Source organism: Solenopsis invicta, chromosome 8 (assembly GCF_016802725.1).
Source record: "Solenopsis invicta isolate M01_SB chromosome 8, UNIL_Sinv_3.0, whole genome shotgun sequence".
Classification (NCBI taxonomy): domain Eukaryota; kingdom Metazoa; phylum Arthropoda; class Insecta; order Hymenoptera; family Formicidae; genus Solenopsis; species Solenopsis invicta.
This window is the reverse complement of record NC_052671.1, coordinates 16,785,351-16,809,786: the sequence shown is the minus strand read 5'-3', so window position 1 is coordinate 16,809,786 and position 24,436 is coordinate 16,785,351. Positions and strand designations below refer to the sequence as shown.

The 24,436-nt window shown below is 31.9% G+C and overlaps 2 protein-coding genes across 6 annotated transcripts in view; one reads left to right on the top strand and one right to left on the bottom strand.

Moving 5' to 3' along the window:
* LOC105204381 (probable beta-hexosaminidase fdl) overlaps nucleotides 1–24,436 on the top strand; it is a 91,509-nt gene that overhangs the window by 16,990 nt on the left and 50,083 nt on the right. The gene's annotated exons all lie outside the window — the stretch shown is intronic.
* LOC105204380 overlaps nucleotides 11,043–24,436 on the bottom strand; it is a 32,140-nt gene continuing 18,746 nt past the window's right edge. The window contains exons 2-5 of one of the 4 annotated variants that reach the window (XM_011173445.3): nucleotides 23,149–23,316; nucleotides 18,846–19,482; nucleotides 15,890–16,040; nucleotides 11,043–13,846 (exon numbers count right to left, since the gene is read on the bottom strand). In XM_011173445.3, the coding sequence (XP_011171747.1) occupies nucleotides 13,541–13,846; nucleotides 15,890–16,040; nucleotides 18,846–19,030 (642 nt within the window). In that variant the 5' untranslated portion in view covers nucleotides 19,031–19,482; nucleotides 23,149–23,316 and the 3' untranslated portion in view covers nucleotides 11,043–13,540. The remainder of the gene's footprint in view (nucleotides 13,847–15,889; nucleotides 16,041–18,845; nucleotides 19,483–23,148; nucleotides 23,317–24,436) is intronic. The other 3 variants (XM_011173447.3, XM_011173446.3, XM_039452823.1) reach the window with 3 other exon arrangements.

Here is a 24,436-nt window from a genome sequence, read left to right as displayed (position 1 = left end):
TAAATGGGCAATCTTTGGGGTGGGGGATATTGCCGTCCGTGGACGTGTAAAATCAATATTCTCGTACGGTTTGCATGCGCAACCGTGCTTTTGTCAAAAAACTGTGAACGTTTCGTAGCGCATGCGCTGAGCATAGGGTCGAATGCATGAGCGAAGGTAGTATACTGGTCTCTCATAACCTATAATTGGTACAGGCAGTGACAGGAAAATGCGCTTGTTCTTTGTCGAATGTCGCAAAAAACATACTTCTTTTGCATAAAATACCATATGCAACATGAGCGCGTTCTCGACTTTGGACGCTGTTTTCAGCATTCGGCTGCGCTACGCGCGCTTCGCAGCTACGCCTCGTACTGGAAACATTGTTCTCAGTCGAGAACGGCAAAGCTCGGCCCCATGTTGCATAATGTACTATTTTTTAAAGTTTCCAAGAATTTGTTCAGTCTGAGAACACTAATTATGGATAAAGAAAATATTTTAAAGGAAAACATGACTGTTGTTTGAACATTCAGTGACACTTCCGTCGAATATTGTCGCGTTTCTCATAAGTATAGTGTCTAAATCATATATAATTTTTCATAATTGATTATGATTGTTTTAATAATATGTACCTGAACCGAATCGGAACTAATAATTATTCCAAAACCTTCTCTTTATAACTTTCTCACGACCCAAATCATACCATAATTCTACATAGTTTATAACACTCTATATTATAATCAGATAATCAGAATCATAACCGGATAAAATTATTTTTGATTTACGTTGTTTTTCGATTCTCAAGGATATTTTGGATATAATACGAGCTTAAATCTATCGAATTTTAAAAACTGGAAGAAATCTGTTCTTCTTTTCCTAATCAATGACAAAAAAATTTTGATTACAAATATTTGAATTTGGTGCTGAAATTAGCGACAGAGAAGAAAACAATGAAAAATGAAATAGTTTTTCAATCAATAAGGGATCCGAAATGTGCTTTAATTCAGCATTAACACTCAAACGTAATAATTTAACAATTTATAAAATTTAAAAAGTTTTGATAATACTTTGATATATGACATATACATCTTTAGTCTATAATTTAGTATTTTTATTATTATATTTTGTGTAACTATACAATTTTCTTTATAAGATTATAAGATTTAACAAACGCGGGCTTTTCATGAGCCTCTATAAAGGTCATTTTTTAGCATAAGATACTGGTTAACACATTACAATATAATGAATTATTTCATTTTTGTTTAACATTGTCGAATAACAAGGATGAAATTATTTACTGACACTGCATTGACTGTCTGTTATTAAAAAACTATTGTTATTACGGAATTATATATTAGAATATTATGAGAGAATATATAAGAGCTGGCAGGAGAGATTATGGAGACATCTGTCTGAGACGAATTCTAAAAGATTACGACTAAAATACTGCAAAAATTACAACAGAATTGCGATATTTGTAATTAAAAAAATTGTTTGCTGTTTCCTAAAAGACGAATTTTTGGAAAAAATTTATTTTCTCTCTCTCTCTATCTCACTCGATCTGCATTATAACGTAGCTGCAGATAATTTTATTAATTTTTAAACATTCGGTTCTTTTAAAAGTTTCATAGCTTCGTAAAACATGAGTCAACAAAATACTCTTGGCAAAAATTGTTTTTACGAGACACGGTATGTTTGAACATAATTACATTTGCATCGCAAATAAAGAGCAGATAATATCATTTATTACAATATTTTTAAAAGTAAAATTACACAATTTGATTCTTCAGAAGCTTTGAAGTAAATAAGCTAAATGTTTGCGAGCAAAATATTTTTTCTACAAGACAAAATATGCTGGAGTATAAATATACCTTCTGCTACAGACATACTTTTTTTTCAAGAAGTATTTGAAATTGTTAAATAAAATAAAAGTTGTTATTTAAAATGAATTTATTTTGTCCTTTTTGAAATAGTTCCTATTTTTTGTAACGCACATGTGTCAACATTTGATCCATTCTTTAAAACACTTTTTGTAAACTGATAAGATAAGAATACGACCTTCAGTTCCTTCAGCGAATTTTCTTTTACAGCCTCTGTCGATTCAAAACGCTTTCCACAAAGTGGTAATTTGAGTTTTGGGAAAAAGTTGTACGGGATTTCATCAATGATTAACGGGAGTAACATAATTTTTCACTAAGTGTATTATTGATATAAATTATTATTTTTATTATACAAAATGATAAATATTTCATAATTTTGTTAAATGTTTTATTCATTTTATAAATCTGTACATTTTCGTATTTTCATTACTTATATTATACGTACACCGAATATTATAATCAATTGGCAACATGTTACATGTCAATCAGCAAAGCGGAAGTCGGAAGTTAGCCACACAGCAGGAGCGAAACTGAAATGGCACTGTTCGCCCGCGAAACTTTAAACCGACATAACTTGTGTGACTTGTAAAATAATTTTGATATATCATACATCATTGTACTCATTAGAAAAAACGCTACAACTTTTATCATATAGAAATATTCACTTTATCATGCAAAAGTTATGCATGTTTCTCCGTTCTTTAATATAGGTCATTTCTTTAAGTAACCACTGTGCCCACAATAAAGTTTAGCTCAAGCCATTTAATTTTTTTTTATATTTATTGGATATATTTCTGTTAGTTTAGATAAAAGGAGGCGGCCACTTATACGGGGACATCCTAGTATAAACTAGATTATGAAATCTTGAAAAAATTTGATAATCTTAAACAGACATAATTTACATGAAGAAACAAAATTTTTTTATGTTAAATTATGTTTGTTTAAGATTGTAAATTCTTTCGGGAAGATTCTTGCTTATATTGAAACAATGAATTGTTGATTCAATGCTAATTTTTTTTTAGTGAATGTTTATATATTCGTATACATACATACATAGATTTATTTAATCATATACCATACATATGTGTTGCTACAATCCTTTGTTTTAATCCAATAGAAAGACTAATCATAATTGGAAGAAAATCGTAATATTATATAAATGATTTCTTTATTAGTTAAAAAACTGAAACTGGAACAGTTATTCCATTTTTCATTAAACATAACCGTAATGGAATCGAATATTCTTTTGACCTGAATCCCCGATTCAACATTAAATTACCTCTGTAAAGTTGGCACCCCATTATTGAAAAAAAATGAAATTTTTGTTACAGTTCTTAATGCACCCTAAAGAGTTCTGCAGTTTCTTCACAAAATTAATAATAATTCCAGCGAAATAAGCAAAAAAATCCAATTGTAAAGATTTGGGGTGCTAACTTCTAAAAATGCGATAAGAAAAATTGCGATATTTTCTCCAATATTGATTTTAGCGAAAAAAGTCCTAATAACTTTTGATAGAACTCTTGGGGGGTGCTATTCAGAACTGCCGACAGAAATATCAGAATAAAAAATTTTTCATTTCTCGGGTGACAGAAATTTTTTTGAAAAATTTTGGCAGTTTCGTCGACAGTTCTGGATAGCATCCCAAGAGTTCTGTCAAAAGTTGTTAAGACTTTTGCCGTTAAAATTAATATTGAAGAAGTTACCGCGATTTTTCGTACACTGGCTCGAAAAATTTTTAACACCTGTGGAAAAATATTTTTTTGATAGTTCCGGCAGTTCTGTCGGGAGTTCTGAGTAGCACTTTGAGAGTTCTATCAAAAATTATTAGGAAGTTTTGCGGTAAAATCAATATCGAAGAAGTTATCGCCATTTTACGTAGTAAAATATTGTTTTGATAGTTTCGGTATTTCTGCCGAGAGTTCTGGATAACTCTGTAAGAGTTCTAATGAAAATTCTTAATACTCAAAGCTGTAAAGTGAATAGCAAGAAAGTTATTGCGATTTTTTGAATCACGATTGAAATATTTCTAACAGCTAACGGGTGAAAAATTTTTGAATGTTTTGACAGTTCTGTCGATAGTTCTGAGTAGTACCTTGAGAGTTCTATGAAAAGTTCTTATCACTTTTCGCGTTAAAACCAACCATGTGAAGGATATTGTGATATTTTGTAACGAAAAATGTCTAACTTAACTGTAAAAACTTTTTTTGTAAAATTATTGTTATATTTTAAAATATATTCCAATTAGTTCTAGGGTTCATTAAAGTAAATGTAATTCCGATGAATTAAGTTAAAAGACCAATTTTCAAAATTTGAGGTTCTAGCTTCCAGAAACGTGATACGTTAAATCGTGATAACTTCTTCAATATTGATTTTAACGGCAAAAGTCTTAACAACTTTGGACAGAACTCTTGGGGTGCTATCCAGAACTATCGACGAAACTGCCAAAATTTTTTCAAAAAAATTTCTGTCACCCGTGGAATGAAAAATTTTTTATGTTCTGGGTTCTGTCGGCAGTTCTGAATAGCACCCCAAGAATTCTATCAAAAGTTATTAGGACTTTTTTCGCTAAAATCAATATTGGAGAAGATATCGCAATTTTTTTTATCGCAGTTTTGGAAGTTAGCACCCTAAATCTTAAAAATTGGATTTTTTTGTTTATTTTGCCGGAACTATTGTTAATTTTGTGAAGAAACTCCAGAACTCTTTGGGGTGCATTAAGAACTGTAACAAAAATTTCATTTTTTTAAAAATGGGGTGCCAACTTCACAAAAATCATTAAATTTAGTTTGTCGCATTTTAATAGAGGAGGTATTATGAACCAATCATGTTGATATAACGATAAGCACCCGTGTTATTTTTGTTATTAGGTGAATTGCTAGTAATTACTTATGGAATCATTTATTTAGTACCATTATGTGGCGCTAATGAGCTAATACATAATAGCTGACAATTGTTATAAGGCATTTTTATTTTTGAGCGTTTCGAAATTTTTTCAAAATATTATATATTTTAACATTTAATTACACATACTTGATTGTTTTTTTTTTTTTTTTTTTTTTTTTTTTTTTTTTGAGCGCATTATCACAAATGTATATTATACAGTAGAGTGTTTTTCTTGTTATTCAGCTATACATTTCCACAGTTGTTTAAAATTATTCAATAGCATAACATTTTGTAAATGTATGCACAGAAGCGTGCTGGCAATATAGACCATATCGAGATTTTCATATCGAAATATTTCTTCGATAAATCGATTATCATTTTAGATACGTTTAAAAACATTAGAGATATTATTTGGTCTTTGTTGTTTATCGAACAAAATGTACTCGTGTGCACCCACGCCCGATTCACGTGATACGTATAATATATTCAAGTAGAACAAATCACAATAACGTCAAGATAACATTAAAGTGAATCGCGATTAATTAAAATGTGACTTTTAATAATTATTTTGCAGTTAATTTGATGTCGTGATGACTTTTTGCTTGAGATAGATTTGTAGCGGCTACAATAGAAAAATTAAATCTGTATCTTGATGCTAAAAGGGCCAATGTCTAAAATTGTCAAATTAGAGTTATATACATTAATGAACTCTAAATGAGAGCCACTATTATTGTAACGTATATAATTCCAATTTGGCAATTTTGGACATTGGCCCTTTTAGCACCAAGGTATTGATATGTAAATGTATAAATTTTGCAATATTGTTTGTTGTATAACTAAAAGTCTAAAATTTGTTATTTAAAAACTTTTGATAGTTTTGTCTGTGACCTATCTTGTAATTGAAGTAAATCAGCGTTTATCTTAAAAGTTTGCAGTTACATTGTAGATCTTACTAACAATTTCTCTTAACAAAATATATAATTTTATAACAAAAAACTAATTTTTAAAATTTATTTTTGTGACAGCTCGTATTATCACCTCTGTTTATCTTTCACTTATTTTGCAGTGTCGTCACATTTTTATAAATCACGTCCTAAGTAATAAATATTACATAATTTTGAATATAGAATCAATTAAACAACACTTTGACGAATATAACAGAATAAGTTCAAGTTTCAATATAAAATATCGATGATTAACAAAGTTATTAAGTAAAATGTAAATAGGTGCCCATAATAAATTATCTTCTCTTCTATTGATTAGAATTTCCGGATGTTCCGCAGTTAAAAAGCAGTTCTGTTCGTCAATAAACGTCACGATCGTCATCTTTGACCCGGACACATCGAAGCAAAGGTCGCTTTAATTAGGGTCGATAAAGCAAATCGCATTGTTGGTGCTTACGATCCTACCACCCTGTCCCATCCTATCGATCATTTTACGTTGACCGCAATTCTGCCGATTCTTTTCGCACACTCTTCAAAGTTTCACGGATCGATATGTTCGTTAATTAATTATTTATTAGTCATTCGTTACTTATTACGGAACGAAATGCTGTTTCTGCTAACGTGATCGTCGAACTCTGAATAATATATGCGTATCGTACACGTAGATCACGTAACACCGATACATTTAATGGCTGATTGAAACTTAATGAGGAACCCACGCCGGAAGATTGCCCGGTAGCGTATTACGCGAAGCCCTGGAGGGCGAAGCGATGTAATTTTTCTCCAAGAAATTATCTGACCAACATCGCGTTTATTCTATTTCTCTTTTATTACTCATTTTCGCCCTGATACCGTTTTCATTAGATACAACAGCTAAACTCGTCTCAACGTTGAGAAGATTCAAAATTCTGTTTCTGATAATTAAACTTGCAAAAATTTTGAGAGAGAGAGAGAGAGAGAGAGAGAGAGAGAGAGAACTCCAAGAACTCCAGGTTTCCAAGATTGCTCGAAACTTCACGGCGAGCTTTATACGTTTGCATTAACGATGCACCGCTTAGAGAAACTTTTAACCCAATTTATATTGTCGCATCTAATTTCTAATCTAGTTATCCAATTATCCACGAGCGCTTTTATGCAAACTCAGTGTCCTCCTCCTCTGTCAGTTCTTAAAATACATTTTCAGTTAGCGTGAAATAATGCTATCTCGTTACATTATGCATCTATCTCTCTTTCGGTTCGTAACAGCGTTATGCAATATAAAAGATTACACGCACAATACATATCGGCTTATCTGAAAAAACGCTCTATACGCTGTCGTGTGACTAACTAAATTGATAACGGGGCGAGTGGCACAGTTCTGCGTTACACCGCTGGGAAATGTAAACACGTGAGTTATTCTGTGTAAATCTAATCTAATTACGGCACATCCGGACGATACGTACACCGCGCGCGCGCGCGCGGAATGTAGCGTACGTGTCGTAGGTATATCGTTAGCAATTTGAAATTTCCATACGAACTCGTTACGGGAATCTCGGATTCCGCCGCGGGGTCCGCAATCAGGCCGCGGTGCGGAAATTATTTTCTGTTTGGCTCAATCTCTCACGAAGGCCGCTCACGTGACGAGGGTGCTAATTACGTGCGAGCCTAACCCGCGATGTAATATCGATTTCGCAGTTCGGATATTGTTAACGAGAAACTTATTTTGCAGGTAACTTACCATGGCGACGAAGCGATCGCGTGTGTGTAGATCATTGCAATTTGCACTTTTCTCATTCGCGTCATGGTGTATGATTTTATGTCGTCGACGCGCCGTTCTTCGTCCTTGATTTTCAAAGATACTAGACTAGCAATTTGCTGTTTTTTTCCTTCATATTTTACTTGTTTTTATCATGTTTTTTGTCAAGTCGTAATTTCATGATTTATATTTTTAGTCGTTAACTGTTAGATGATTAATTATGATAAGATAATTATAGTTATATCACAGACTGTATTTTCTATCGAAAAAAAACCGAGAAAAAAACTTAAAAGGTTCAGAACATTTATTTTTATTTTTGAAAATTATGGATTTTTATATATGCGATTTTATTAATACTCCGATAAATTTTTTAAATTTTACCTTTAAACTTAAATCCTATCTTCTGTTTCTGACAAAATTGTTTCTGTGGTTATTTTTTCCTGAAAATGCAAAATCAATTAGCAATTAATACACATCCGTACATATATTCTTGTGGATTCGTGATTTTTTTATAAAAAAAGTTATGACAAAATACATTGTTCTGAATTGTCGTTGTGTATTTAATCATCTTTCGAATTCTATACTTTCGGTGAATGTATGTATTCATGCATTGCAGATCGTTACGTGTCATATTTAGTTCATATTATTTCTTTTTAGTATTTTCTCATATTCAAAACTTAAATGACTTTGCTTTGTGATTGTATGATTAAAGAATATCAAAAAATATAATAAAATTGCGCGAAATTTAAAAATCTCAAAATTTTTTTCTTATAATTTTCTTTTACAAAATTGAGTAAACGTCCTAGTAGCTCGAAAAGATATAATCGTTATTATAATATATAGTTTGTTATTATAATATATAGTATATATTATTATATGTTGTAATTATAAGATAATGGTAGATATGTTGCTGTTAAATCAATTAATAATGGAATCACTTTTTAACATATTTCTTATATGTTTCTAAATATATTTATGCATTATTTATTAATTGAAAAGTAAGAGAACTTTATATTTTCATATCTTTTCGAGCTACTTGCAAATCATGTTGAGGAATAACGTCAAACTGAAGTATTTAAGTGTGAAGTATTGTTTCTATTTTGTAAACGTTTAGCATTTTGCCTTTGTCAGTTTCTTTCAACATAGCTTTTTGTACATGCGTGCTAAATGAATTACACCGGACATGCAGTAGCGTGTACGTAACTACGCTTTTAGATTTATCGTCATTGATGTACCGCAGTCATCGTCGAATTACAGTTTACGAGGCTTCGTAGCGACTACGTATCGCGGTGTTTTATCAACGAAAATGCATACGCGCATAATATTTTGCTTTGTCATGATCTCATCGCGTATATCAATCTCTAAGATCGAGATGACATATAAATGCATTAACGTGTGTACATGATAGTCTACTTCCTGGCAATGGATATTAAGAATGGATTATTTTATTACATCCGGTGAACTATTCTTTAAGCACTACGAGCTCTTTTCTGCGAAAATAATGTCAAAACGGCTCTCGAGTTAAATTTACAGTATGAGAAAATAAAAATGGATAATGGATTTGCCGCTCTCATTCTTTTTATAATACTGTCGTGCATTTATAAATCGCAATTATTTTAAGATTACGTCGACAATTTTCTACAACAAACACTGATTCGAGCCACTTAATCGCGGCTCTTTAAATAGTATCTTTAACTGTGAATAAATAATAATGCTGATACAGAAAAAGGAGATTTTATAAAAAATTGCGAAAGCTAATGGCTCAACTCATCTACTCAATTAAGATTTTTGCTGTGTAATTCATGTGGTTGTTTCGTGCTTTTTAAAATAGCTCTTGACAGAAGCATTACAATTTATTGCAGGCTTTAGCCGGTTCGATAAAACACTGGATAAGATGCTTTTCGAGTAAACATTTATTTCTGTTTGATATCAAGGTTATCATTTTTTCTCTTGGTCCGACTAATTGTTATTGCCATCGTAAATATGTACTCGCATGTCCAATGATATAAAAAGTTAACTGTAAATAGATATGAAAGACGAAATGTAGCGGCGATAATTATTATTATTATTTAAACGAGATATCTTTTAGTGACTTCTAAATAATAACAACATTATTGTCATGTACAAAAAGATACATAAAGTAACTCCGATATTTATGCCGCGCGAGGATTTGCAGAAGTTAGAAAAATGTAGAAAGAATGAGAAAGAGGGTAATTTATACGAATCATTCTGTATCTTTATACGTCGTATTAATACTGCGTTGTGATTTCAGTTTTTCTACTGTTAATGTAAACGAAACTATGACGGAGTTGAATCAATTTTTGTCAATATAATAAATATATGGATTGTTCGACGAGTTTCGAGCCTAACAATGAAACGCATATTTTTGAGCAAAATCGGTTTTATTTTTCAATACAGTTCATTTTAGCTCGATACACTTGTTCCATCTCTTTTATAGTCCGTTCATTCCGCCGGTAGAATAGGTTTGGTCAAGTCCTGCAAAATACTCGTTTACGCACGGCGGCAAAACACTTCATCATTGGTCGCAAATTTTTTTCCTCCTAGCTATTTTTTCACGTCCGGAAACAAAAAAGTTCGTAGAGAACTAGGTCAGACGAATACGGAGGATGGTAAACCAATTCGTAGTGTGACTGCGTTTTTTTGGTAAAATCAGTCAGCAAACGCGCAGTCAGCTTTCTCATACCCAAATCTTCATGCAATATTTTGAACACACGTTCAGAGATATGCATGTGGAATCTGCTGTCTTTTTGACCTTCAGTTTTCATCCAGCGCGATTTGATGCACTTTATCGACCATTTCTTCAGTTGTAGTTTTTGAATGACCCGGATGCTCATCATCATCAAGCAGAATCCTACTCGATTTTGATTTCCGTTGAAATTTTTCTTTTTAGATTCAAGTATTCAATCACGGAACGATTTTTTCCATCGTTGAGATATGTACTACCACGCGTACTATAACTATCAAAATAAAACTAAACGTTGCACATGACTGAAACTGTGCGAGCTTTTACATCTTACCACAGTTTCCAACCAGTATAACGTCATCTTCATGAGCAGGCTCGAAACTTATCAAACAACTCACGTATCACAATCATCTATCGCAACTTAAAATGATTATACGTTAAATAATGACAAATGATTGTAGGGGATGTAAAAGATTTAACGATTATGATACATAAGTGTAGAGGAATAGTAAAAGATGGAATTAAATGTAGAGGTTCTTAACTCTTGTTGTTTTTTTTCAATCTGGTGTCGTACATTTCGTCTATTTGGGATTTACGGCACTTTAGCGCGGGATTAATGCCGCAATACAGACGCTCTGTGATTGGAAGGCAGTACTTGCGCTTGTGCAGAGTACACAAAGTGCACTCTACTGCTATCTGCACGTATTAACCTTTTCGATATTATATTATTATTTTTATTTCGTGTATATATATTTTTCGTTATTCTCTAATAAACTTTGTAAATACATTTTACAAAGTTATTGCATTATTTTACGTTTTATTTATAAGCATTATTTGTAAATTATCCATTCGCCGTATGTGATTGGTCGTATATTCTATGTTTTTAAGATATGTAGTAAAAATAAAAGGGTTTTTGAAGATTTTTTTTTAAATATAAGAACATAAATAAGTTTTTATTGATAAGGTTCATTTTCCTTACATAGTAAATAATAACTAGATAAATTAAAGTTTTTGATAGACACGTATAATGGAGTTACCCTACTGTAAATATTACTTATTTCAAGTATTTCATATAAATTCATATATTCGCAAATTTATTTTAAGTTTATCAAATTTTTTGAAAATATTCTGACTCCTAGTAAGTTTAATTTTCAATTAAAAATAGTACCTAAATTAAAATAAAAATGCGATTTATTTATTATTTTGACTTTTGTTCAATAAAATTTTATAACAAATTAAATAGAAGATGGGCCAGGTAAAATCGATCATAGTAAAATCTTAATGCTGAAATATTATTTCATATGTAACATTTACATACAGCTTCCAATTCATTCGAACTACGTTGCTTTTGGTTTCAAACACAACTCTTGAAAATGAACTAAAACAGTATTATCACATAATTAAATTAAAAATTAATTTCAATAATAATACCGCTGCTAACTCGCATCACTAAATCACCCAGAAAAAAGTAAAAAAATTCAAATTTTATAATATTCTTCGAAAGAGTTCTTTCTCTTTCTTTATATTATTTTTGAATATTATATATATATATACATGACGAGTTTTTCTAAAATTTATGATATGAGTATACTTTAAAACTATTATCAAGAAAATATTCTCCGTTAAATATAGTCGTAACTAATATTTTTCTTAGCAGTAATTCTTTTTCGTTGTAATAGAATTGATATTTTTCTATGTGCAATTGTAGTTGATAGAAATTGAAAAAAAGTTCTTACTCGCGCATTCGAACTAAAAGTGCGAAATCTTACATTTGCAATTGAATCAAATTAATGTATCGGCCTTCGTGTTAAGCACAACTTCATCGATAATAATACTTGCTGTTTAATATTCATGCAGTCGACATAATGATAAATCGTCATTGCGGCTACGCCGGTGCACGCTTGAAAATGCATATTGAATGCACAGCTATTTATTTACATATTCATCTATTTTACAGAATAGAGTTCTATGTAAAATGGTATGTTTTGAAACGCTTTCCTAGCGAAAACGCGCATAAATTCCGCGAAATGTCGTGCGCCCATTACGCGAAGTATCATTTACTTTATAGCAATGCGCATTGTTTATTCAAACGGAAACTGTAATCTAACGGTGCTGCTCGTTTGTATGTCCGCTCTTGCTCTCTTAAACTAATGACCGACTGGGAAAAATATGCCGTTAACTATTCCCCTTCTTAAGATCTATAAAATGTAATTACTTCTGAAATTGGGTCTTTCTATTCATTGCCTGTAACTACAACTTACGTACCGTTTTTATATACTGACATTAACTTGTGCTACATTTCGGCACATTCTAAATTTAAAATCTATATATATATATATATATATATATATATATATACGTATATTTCTACACAGAATTTTTTCTTAGAATTTACCCTTACAATCATGGTAATCATAGAACAACATGGACTTTAAAGAATTCTACTAAAATTTTCATTATAATTATAGCAAAAGTGCAAATTTTAATATAATTTTAGTAACATTTTGCTAAAATTATTATAAAAGTCCTCGATGTTATAGTTCTACGATTACCGTGTTTTCAAGAATAAAGTTTAGGAGAAAATTCTCTTCATGTATGACGCTTTCTTTCTTACATTTAAACAATTACAGACGCATTTAATCATAGAGATCATCGAAAAATAGAAAAGTCGAGATATTGCATCTTTTGAAAATTGCGTTTTGTCTATGAAAAGTCTCTTTCTCGAGGATTTTACGTGTTGTCATTTTGTTCAGACAAGACGGAAAGAAAAACAGTACGTACTTTCGAAAAATTGCTTCATCGCTTTTCTTTCATCTTGTCTTCCGTTTACACATGTTTCGGGAAAAGGATGTATGTTCAGGCACTTTATTTTTTTTTGTATGACTTCTTATTCTACCATTCTAATATTAAAAATTATCTGGAATCTTTCAAGAAGGCAGAGTGAAATAATATTCCAAAATTTTTAGAATATTTCTTAGTATAACGCGCAGTGTCTCTTTCTTAAGTCCAAAATTAAATCTCTTTTAGAACTTCTTTTCCTTCTCATCTCTTTGATTAAAATTATTTCGTACTTTTATGCGTCTTAATTCAAGCGCAGTTTCTTAACAGTTTCTTAACATTTTCCAAAACTGCGCTAGAAATTCCTTTCACCTTTGGTTTACAAATTTACATAGAAAATTTACTCGGCCGCCTATCTCTTCTTTCTTTTTTCCTCCATTTCCTCGATAACAATCTCAACACTTTACACCGTTCAGAACGACGTTCTTTCACAGACGCTTTTGCGAGATCGCCCACAGCTTAGTCACCTTATCGATTATAAAATTTTTCCTTGATATCCGTAACAACGTTTCACCTAGGAGCCTGGAAGTTTTCATGATTGAAGATTCGCGATCGAAGTAAATCTGCGTTTATCCGCTGTTTAAACATAGCCGTCAGCTTCTAATTTTAGGGCGGCTTCGTAGGAAGGTAAACCCTGATCGTCCCTCGGGATATTCTCCCGCTTGTTGATCCTATTGGCTTCCGACTCGGTGGGCAAGTTGCTTATCGGGGGCGAGATAATACTGCCGGGATCGTCAGATTCGTCCTTCTTGTCGATCGGCGAGGGCAGTGCCCGAGGGTCGAAGATGAGGCTTTCGTAGGCCGGCGGCGGGCCCGAGGTCACGGGCGGAACAGACGTAGGCACTCCCTCTTCCTGATGGGCCTGAGATGTCGATCTCTCGATGCACTGTTGAAGAGAAACGGAATCGTCAAAAATATAACTGCTAGGGTAAAATATTAGAAACGGGAAACAAATATATCAAAATATATAATTCGTCAATAGCCTATTTGTATTATACTTAAGGATATATAATATTATACCCATTTTAACGTAAATTAATGAAAAAATATATGAAAAAGATTACAGATTATTTTATATTGCATTTAAAAGTAATAAAGAAAATTTGCCAAAATTTATCTGAAGAAGTATTATTCTAAGTAGAAATGTGTTCTAAATGTGCAAAATCTGAACTTTTTTGTATAATACAAGTACTTTAAATGTTCAAGATAATTTGTGCAAAAATTTAATGCGATTCTGAGCTTAGTTACTCTAGATTGTAAATAAATAAATAAATTTTATTTATTTACAGAACTACAATCTCCGTATCTCAATAAAATTTTGCATAAATTATCTTAAATACTTAAAATATTTATACAAAAAATTGATATTTTGTCATTATTTTTTAAATTTTAGTGTAATATAATAAAAGAGGAATAGCAAGTAACTAAATTATAAAAACGTTTAATAAAAATAGAATGTTATAAACACAACTTTGATATATATATATATATATATATATATATATATATATATATGAAGTATAAATATTGATACATTTGTAAAAAGCGGTGTAATATATTCTTTAGCAAAGATGATTTTATCTTTCATGCTTTTTATACCTGTATCTTTTTTTGTCTTAATAGTAATAACAGATGTAGATCTATCATTAATCTTTAATGCATGACTTTTTATTCATTTTTTATGTCTATTGGTGATATTCCGCTCTATTTCTCGTTTCTTTTGTTCTCGTATTACACCATGTCTATGTTCGAGACGATCTCTGTACATCTGAAGTGCGAAATATGCACGTTGTCGCATTGCGGCGCACAATTCCAGCCGATGTTCTCGCGCTCGTGCCTTTACGTGTAACATGAAGGCGTGGTTTCCATGAGATATGCGAATTTTTATTTAATTGCGGGCGTAACCACAAAGGTGGGCGACTGCGGGAGGTTGCGTAAAAGGTCGGTGGGTGGAAATAAACGACTGGCGGTGCGTACATTGCGTCGAGTAGGTATGATTTAAGAGTAGTTTCATATAATGTTTCGCTGATGTCTTAGATCCGGCGAAAAATATTTTCAGTAAATAGTTTCGGTAAACGCAAGATATTTTGAAGATATTTCGCTAGATGTCACTGTGAAGATTTTTAATATCGAAAATAAGAAATGTTCAATTTTTGGACGAAATGTCAAACGTATAATAAGTGGGTAACAAATTATCTCTTCAGAATTCGAATATTCATAAATTTCGAATCGAAAATTTATATAATTGGATTTACAATTTTTGTTTGGTAGAATCATGAATTGTTTTTAAATCAGTTGATATAAAGTTATTATTAAAATAAAATAAAAAAACTAAAAGTTTACATATGTATTCAGTGAGTGTGAAAAGCGTTCGTACAGAAGATATTTTTTAAAGCTTTATTTTTATAAAGCAAGTATTAACTAGAAATTTATTAATAATGAGCATAATAGATGGTATATATGTATATTTATCGTTAATAAATTGTTAATGGATGTTTACTTCCTAAAAATGAGGTTTTAAAAAAATATTTGCTTATTTTCTATTTAATTTGTTGTATTAAAAAATATCTTTTGTACTTTTTACATTCACTATACATACATACATACATACATACATACATACATACATACATACACACACACACACACACACATATATATATATATATATATATATACACAATATATGTGTGTGTGTGTGTATAATATATAAAAAATTATTTTAAACATATTTTATATTTAATCTGCTTTCTTCGACAATTTTAGCAGATTTTACAGTAGAACAGAGCTAATTCAAGTTATAGAAAATTAATATGCATTTTTTATGATATACGTCTGCCGAGAAAGTTGGCACGTTAAAAGTAATGTATTCGACAGAGATAATTCTGACGATATCTGATGATTGGAATGATCAAAGATTTTCGCTTACATGCGTGTCCATGGTGAAGACTTCCAGACTGTGAATGTCCGGCTCGGCCCTCCAGTACTGCGAGTACTCCTGTGGTCGATGCTTCCGGACGTTTTTGTGACAGCAGTAGCATATGAGCACCACCATCATGATCACACCGCTGATCATGGCGCTAAAAGCGAACCAATATAGATGATGTTTAGACGGTGCTTTTTGTGCTGGGAAGTGCCCGTATGCCCGAGGAAAAAAAAAGCGTGGCTGTCATAAAGGGCGGGCGGTGTGATGGAAAAGTGAGCGTGCGATTTTCCTTCTGGAGGGAGCAGAAATTTTTAAACGCGGCGTATAAAACAGTCACTTTTAACATGCTGCTTCATTTCAATGGATAATTATTTATATGGCAATTTAAAAAAACTGCATCTTAAAAAAATATAGATGTATTCTTATATTTTGACAGGTGTTTGATTCGAAAGATAATATTATTTTTCGTTTCACTTGTTTCTTCGAAGACTTTTACTGCGACAGATAATTTAAAAATAATTTAAAAAACAAGTATCTTTTTGTCGCTCTACGCGATGCGTAATAATTACCAATGTAATTACGATAACTACTTAATTTGCATTTATTTGCATTATTTAATTTGCATTTGTCATCTTTACATTGTAAATTGTTAATAAGATGACTTAACCCTCTCGTGCCTAATTTTTTTCTAGGAATAATTAATAAAATTATTAATTTATATCTTACTAAGAGTTTTTAGTCGCTGAGTATAAATCAGTAATCCAAATTTTAAAATTTGAAATGACGGATCCATTATATCCAATATAGCGGATAAAATTTCACTCTGAAATCCAACAGAATTTAATATTTTTATCTGTCATATTGAATTTCGAAAGTTCAATTATACATTCATAATCAGTGACCCCGAAAATCCTTGAAGTATGAGTTTATTCAAATCCAAGAAAATTTTACATTTTGGTCTGCCATATTAGATCCGCTACTTAGATTTTGAAAGTAAATACCAATTTTCTTATAAATAGTTTTTACATTGACCTTCAAAATAAACAAAAAACAAACTCGTTAATTTTTGTAGAAAATATTTTTCTCTTTTACTTTATTTTACGAATTTTTTATGCAGATCAAGAAGATAATTTCCTAGAATTTTTGTGGCAGATATGAATTGTTGAAAGTTTGGCACATATATGTGCTATCATGCAGGGAAGGGTTAACCCGTAATGGTTACACTTCCAAATAATAACATAATGGTCATACGGGGTCAATCAGTCGCCATTTGTTAACTTTTTGATATTTCGTCGCAAAAATTTTACTGGACATACCTTGAGGTCTGTTCTTTATCATCCAATAATTTTTTTGTTTTATTAGAATTTAACATAATGAAAAAATTCAAATAAGAACAACTGCAAAATTACAAAAATATTCATAAAATTTGTAATTTTTGAGATAATTCAATAAAAATTTAGGGGTGTATTCTCAACATAGTATACTTTCAGGTAAATTTAACAAAATAAAAAGATTCACATAAAAAAAACTGCAAACTTTAACTTTTTTTACAAAAATATTCAAAAAATTTTTAATTTTTGAAGTAATTTAACAAAAATTTAAGGGTGTATTCTCAAGATTATATACTTTCAGATAAAAATTAGTTTCATAAAAGGTTGTTCGATTTTGAATGGTCTGTGTATCCTTAAAGTTAGCGTGGGGTCCTTTGGACCCCGAGTGACCATTACGGGTTAAGATAAAAATTCATTATTCACGGATGTAACAGTAGTGCTTTAAATTTTTTGGCATTTCTATAATTGAAGTTCTTCGACTAATTCAATCTTTGGCGGAACATTGCTATCGAACTTCTTGAAAGTTTTGTAATTTTTGGGTAAAGTAGTTCGTAATAATTGATTAAGGACTCTCGAAATTTTAACGACAATTGAATTAGAACTAGGCCAATGAGAGTTAACGCGGGTAAAGAGTGTGCGAACACATGTATTGATGTGTAATCGTTTATTCATTTCTCTTAACAAACGAACGTTTCGACTCACTTTGGAGTCCTCCTCAACGTATCAATAATAATAAAAGTCGAATGAAGTTCATATTAATTTATATTGTATCATTTATTTATATATAAAGTATAAATTTCACATTAACATTTTTGAGTTAAATATTTTTATAAGAACTATTATGGGATCTGTGTGAAAAAGAAAAGTTTCACATTTCAACACGAGCAACGTTCTTTTATTCGAAAACTAAAGTGACGGTTTCAATTACGGGCCAAGTTCTAATTATGCAAAATTTAAATTTTGCAAAATTAAATACAGACATACACACTGTATTAATAAAATAACAGAATTTTTTTCCGTTAAAAAATTTTTTTTGTAATTATTGCAATATGAAAGCATTTTCTCCTTGAAATTATTTCTACGCTATTCCTTGACATTATTCACTCTTAGTAGCCGTGTTAACTTCATGTACATATATATTACTGTACATACTAAACATACAATTATATACAATAATTTCTTTTTATATTGTATTTACTGCTTATACATTAACAATTTTTTTAACTGCTTAATTGTTAAATTTACACGAATTGATGAAAATTATTTTAACCTTAAATGACGTATAATTGAAACCGCCTTACCAAGTTTTCTCAATTAGTTCTGTCTCAAAAATTGAATCTCTCATGTTGTCTCGCGGAACAACCTATACATTTTCAACAATTGGCTATCCAAACAATTGAGCGATTTCGTTATGTCTTGTATACATACATACATGCAACAGTCTATGTTTGACGTACAGACTACAATCCGTTGAAGGATTGAGGGATCAAAACGTGTGTGCGAGGGATGACGACGCGTCTTCTCAAAGGGCGTCGGGATTAGGTGTGTTCGCCGTGAGATATCTTCCGTTTATATTTTGCGAGCCGTGCTGTCAGAGTGTCTGTCCGGCCGGCACGGTTGTTACTCACCCGCCAAGAAGGATGTTAACATTGCCGTGCAGATCCGCGTCGAAACGGCCGCCGCTCTTGCTGGTCGACGAGGAGCCGTTATACTCCGGCGAGGCGCTACTCGCATCCCCGTAAGCATTGCTGCCGTTATGATGAGCCTTCTGCATCGCGGTCATCACCGCTAACTTCTGCATTGTCCTCGTCATCCTGTCCTCGTCGTCCTGGCAGTCGATGTCGATCCTAATTGCGTCTCTTCCTAATTTAGGCAAATAGCATCGAAATGCGGCTAATTAGCACCGCTAGAATTATTCTTCTTCTTTCTCTCCTCTTTAGAGCTGCAATTATCGCCTCGATCGCCTCGTTAGGTTTACCAGAGGGCTTTCGTGGCTTGAGATCAATAATACAAGTAGTTACGCGGCGCACTATCGATTGTTATTGCCTGCGAAGGTCGAAAGAATCTCGATCATCCGATCGCTGCTCTGAGATCGCTGATCGTTGATCGTCTTGAAAAGGAATCAACTGTTTCCGGTGGCACCTCCCATTGAAAAAGGTTATCGGATACATGCCTCTCTCCTTTTCCCCCCGAGCACGATCGATTTCATATTACGACCGGTTAGATCGCTCGGGGGGATCCTCGTGGCCGAATCGGACCTCAGACCTGAAATTATCGAGATTTTTACGAAATGTACTGGATATTTATTATCAACTTTCTTAACATCTCATGTATTATATTATTTTTTGGATCGCGTATGAGATTTTGTGTGAGCTTCAATTGTATGAAAATTGCTGTACAGGTACTTTGATGATGTTATAGTTGACTTTGTTATTTCTCCAAATCAAAAAGAACACCAAAAATTCTTATAAATTCAATGAAAATGGAGTAATATTTGCATTTTTCGTCTATTTTGAAGTCGGCCATATTGGATTTGTAATGTTGAATTTAAAATTTTTGACTTAAGATGTCGCTTCTGTAATCTCAACGACGTCGTTATGGTATCGTTAAGGTTATAAAATCGACCCCTAAAAATAAAAAAAAAAACTTTCAAACATCAAGTGAAAATCGAATTAATAGTTTTTGAAATATAATAAGAGCAACGAAATATATCGTTGTTCTTATTATCAGTCAGCTAAGAGTTAATATGTGTCAGCTAATCATTTTATCGACAAATTCCAAATTGACACAAAAAATGTTTTTGTCGACCAATATCATTGAGAAGACTTACAAGCTAATTCTAGTATTTACACCGTGGAAGGATTTATGCTGCAAAAATCAGGAAAAATAGGAGTGAGGATAATTTACACCCAATCACTTTGTTATGTGTCTTTATACCATATTAGTATCGTGATTTCAGTTTTTATTATTCATATTAATGAAACCATAGTTAGTTGAATTTATTTGTCAACGTAGTAAGTAGCACAATTATGTATTTTGTTACCTATGTAAAATACCTATTGTAGGTAGGTGTAAAAGGCTTAATAGTTATTTCGCTTAAGTGTAGAAGGGATAATAAAGAATGGAGTATGTACAGCAGAATAGAAGTGCTTAGCTCTTGTATTCTTTGTTCAGTTTGATGTCTTGTGCATCTCATCTGGTTGGCATATACGGCGCTTTTAGCACACAAGATTAATGGCACAGTACAGACGCTCTATGATTGAGAGGCAACATATGCGTCTGCACAAAGCATACAAAGTGCACTTTACTATCTGCATATTAATCTCTTCAGTATTGCATTATTATTTTGTATATATTTACCATTTTTATTCCCTAAACGTATTTTATAAGTTATTATGTCATTTTACATATTATTTATAAGTATTATTTGTAAATCATTCTACGTGCCGCACATAAATCCTACTCCTAGAAAATATAGTAAAATGCAAAAATTTTTGTTAAGTTTTTTTCAAATATAAAAAAATAAATATTTCTTATTTCTAATGTTTTTATAGTAGTAGACAAGTATGTGAGTTTTATCAGTTTAATTCATTTTTCTTAAATATAATAAATAATGCTTGATAAATTAAGTTAAGCGGCGCGTATACATATATCTTGTTATCTTGTAGGGATGGGTGTTTACAAGTAATAAATATTCTACATTACGTGTATGTAATGTAAACAATAATTAATCTATGGATCGTAGAAGATTCAGATTTTGTCAGAAATTTAGGGAACGTTATCATTTTTTCTATTTTAACATACATTTTAATTTTATATATACTAAAGTCAGATATATTAAGAATCTTATAACTCAATTACTTTTCTCTGTATTGTGTTATTCAATTTATAATTTACGTTATTTGTATTGTTTACATGGAAAAGATGTTAACATAAAACGTAGAGAAGAAAGAAATATTATGCTGTGGACATTACGGCTACCCCTATTATCTTCGTTATTAGGTGACGACTTCTAACGATTGCTGGAATTATTCGTTTAGTAGTCCGTCGTTTTTTTTAGTGCCAAGATAGTATGCCAATACACAATAGCTGACAATATTGTTATAAGGTATTTTTATTTTTGAGCACTTTGAAACTTTTTCGAGGTACAGTTTAACACTTAATTACATATACTTCCTCATTATTTTTATACTTGAGCATATTATCATACGAATGTATATACACTCGAGTGTTTTTTGTTATTTAACTTTTTATTCGAGCACATTTTTAGTTATGCAAAGTTTAACAATACAATAACATGGATAATTTGTTAATATATGGCTTTCTAAGCGAAATTTTTATATCGAAATGTTTGTTCAATAAATCGATTGTCACTCGGCTGCGTTCAAAAACATTACAGATATTTTATCTTTGACGTTTAATGTTAAACAAGAAGAAATGATATTTCTAATAATATTTCTAACGTTTTTGAACGGATAAAATTTTTAAATCAGGAAAGTTTTAAACGATAGAAAGTTAAAAATATAGGTATAATTTTGTAACAAAATACAGTGTGTGTTTTAAATTAAACCAATTTTTAAAATTATTTTTAAGTTAGCCATATTACCACCACTTTTTTTCACAATGCAATGCGTCACATTTTTATAAATCACATCCTAAGTAATAAATATTTTATTACTTTGCGTCTAGAATCTGTTAAACAACACTTTGACGAATATAATCGTTCAAGTTTCAATATGAAATATTGATTATTGTCAATATAACAGAAAGTAACACGGCGAATGCGAGTCGGGCGCGGTAAACGGTGCGCAATGAATGTTAATCTCAAATGAATTGTATGATTAGCCACGAGCCAGTTACGCTGAAGATGGCTCGAAGCAAGACCCCAAACGTCCGGATTTAATAATAAACTTATGCGATCATACAATTCATTTGAGATTAACATTCATTGCGCACCGCTTACCGCGCCCGACTCGCATTCGCCGTGTTACTTTCTGTTATATTGACATTTACACGAGTCTCAATTCTTATATTTAATTGATTATTGCTTATTGAGTTTGAGTTGATATTGATTATTGAATTTTTTCAACAAAATTGTTCAATAACATAAAAATGGGTGTCATGTATTATCCCTTTCTTCTTTATACAATTCGTAAATAATTTATGTAGACGTAACTTTGAAATTTACAACATAATCCTAACTTATTATATGATCCAAGTAAATATAATATTAAGACACATATTAATAGCAGTATATAATATTGTCGAATGAAAATATTTTGAACGATTTTGTACAACAAAGTTCAATTTATGAAAAGCACTTTACCGTGTTGCCATCTCCAAGTGCACAAAATTCTAATCTTGTCACTTGTGTGATATTTAAACTCTTCCAATTTGAGAACCAATATAGCCTTAATTGACATTTTTCCATCAGAAGTTTTGTTAATTTTAAAAGGTGTAGTACGAGTCATTAAAATGTTACAATGAATTCGTGATTAAAATATTTATCATCAGTTTAGGGACACTGCATATAGAAAGAAGAGTCTTACGTTGTATTTTTCTTTATATATGGCAGTATTATAATTGGATGCGTGGCAGAAAGGGTAATTATAAACCGACATTTAATTAGCAGAAAAGAAGCAGCAAATTCGACGTTGGAATAACGCTGATAGACATCGCAACCGTGTTACTCGCCCGTATTGTTGTCTCCGCCTAGCGGTACGCTTCAACCGTTAAACGGAGACACTTTCGCATCGCGCTTCCGTTACAACTGATAAAATCCCGCGGATCGCGTCGCGCCACATCGCCGACAGTGTGATTCCGTTCAGCGAGACGCCTTTTTATTACGGAGTCGAGTCGCGCTCACGTCGCAACGCGATTCGCGCGGAATTCCGACACTCCGAATTGAATTTCTCATTGTACAATACTCACGTAGAGCCGGTGCTCCCTCCCGACCGACCGCTCGGCTTCACGGACACCCGTCGTCGGCGGGTTTGCTCGCGCGTGAGATGCGCGTGTCATTGTCGCTGCGGGCTCCAGCAGGTCGGATCTCGCCTGATCGCTATCGGAACACGTTCCGCCGCTATCTGATCGTGAGATCTGTAAACAAACGGTACTTGATTGTGGATCTTTTTTTTACTAATTGATGACTACCCGCGTCGCGTTTCCCGAAGGAATATATAGAAGAGAGTTGCTTGATGCGTATCGGTCGCTTCAATCGTACCACTCATTGTCAGAGAAAAATTTTTAGTGACGGCTATGAGTTTTACACGTAGAATCAATGTAACGTAGTTCGATGAATCATTTTATCCGGTATTTACGCCGCACGGAAATTTATGCTTCAAAAAATCAGGAAAAAATAGAAGTGGAGCTAACTTGCTTGTAACCTCTTACATGCGCCTTTATGTTATATTAGTATAGTGTTGTAATTTTATTTAGTTCTTTTATTCTTAATGTCAAGAAAACTATTGTGAGTTGAATCAATTTGTTATTGTTACGAGTTATGCAGCAACGGGGTAACCACTGGCTAAAATGTTGTCCCACAGATATGATCTGATTACATCTGTTACATGATTTTATTTGATTTCATTTGATTACACAATAATTTTTCCGTGATTGCGTATGTAATTATCAGATTTTCTGTGATTGAAAATGATTTTATTTGACTAGAAGCATCATTATTTGCTAATTGCTTTCAAATAAAATTAAATTGAGGGCTAACCACTCAGAAAATAGATGTATTCAAGATTTTATTAGGATTCATTATGATTGATAAAAGGTTTTTCTAATAAAAGGATCATAAAAATTTTTAATAACCTTTTTTTTAAAGACAACATGAAAAACTGATTACAAAATTGGTATGGTGATACTGAAGTTATCCTATAGTTATTGTAACTAAAATTTCACTTATAATAAGCATAAAATAGTTCGACTAGCATGGCAACAATATTTGTTTATTTTATTATCAGCTTATGGTGAAGTAGCATCTCAACTATAAGTATATGGTTATATAGACTTTACTACAAGTAAGTTATGACAATTACATATTTCCAGTTTATGTACGACCGATTAAGTATACGACCGGAATAATTATCAATATGAATGTTAAATAGTAGTGCTTAGCTAAATGCTAGGAAACGAAGAATACCAAGGTCGAAGCTCAGTCGATGATTTTTTTGTTACATTTGTACCATTTTTCTATAGTTTATCCAATTATTTT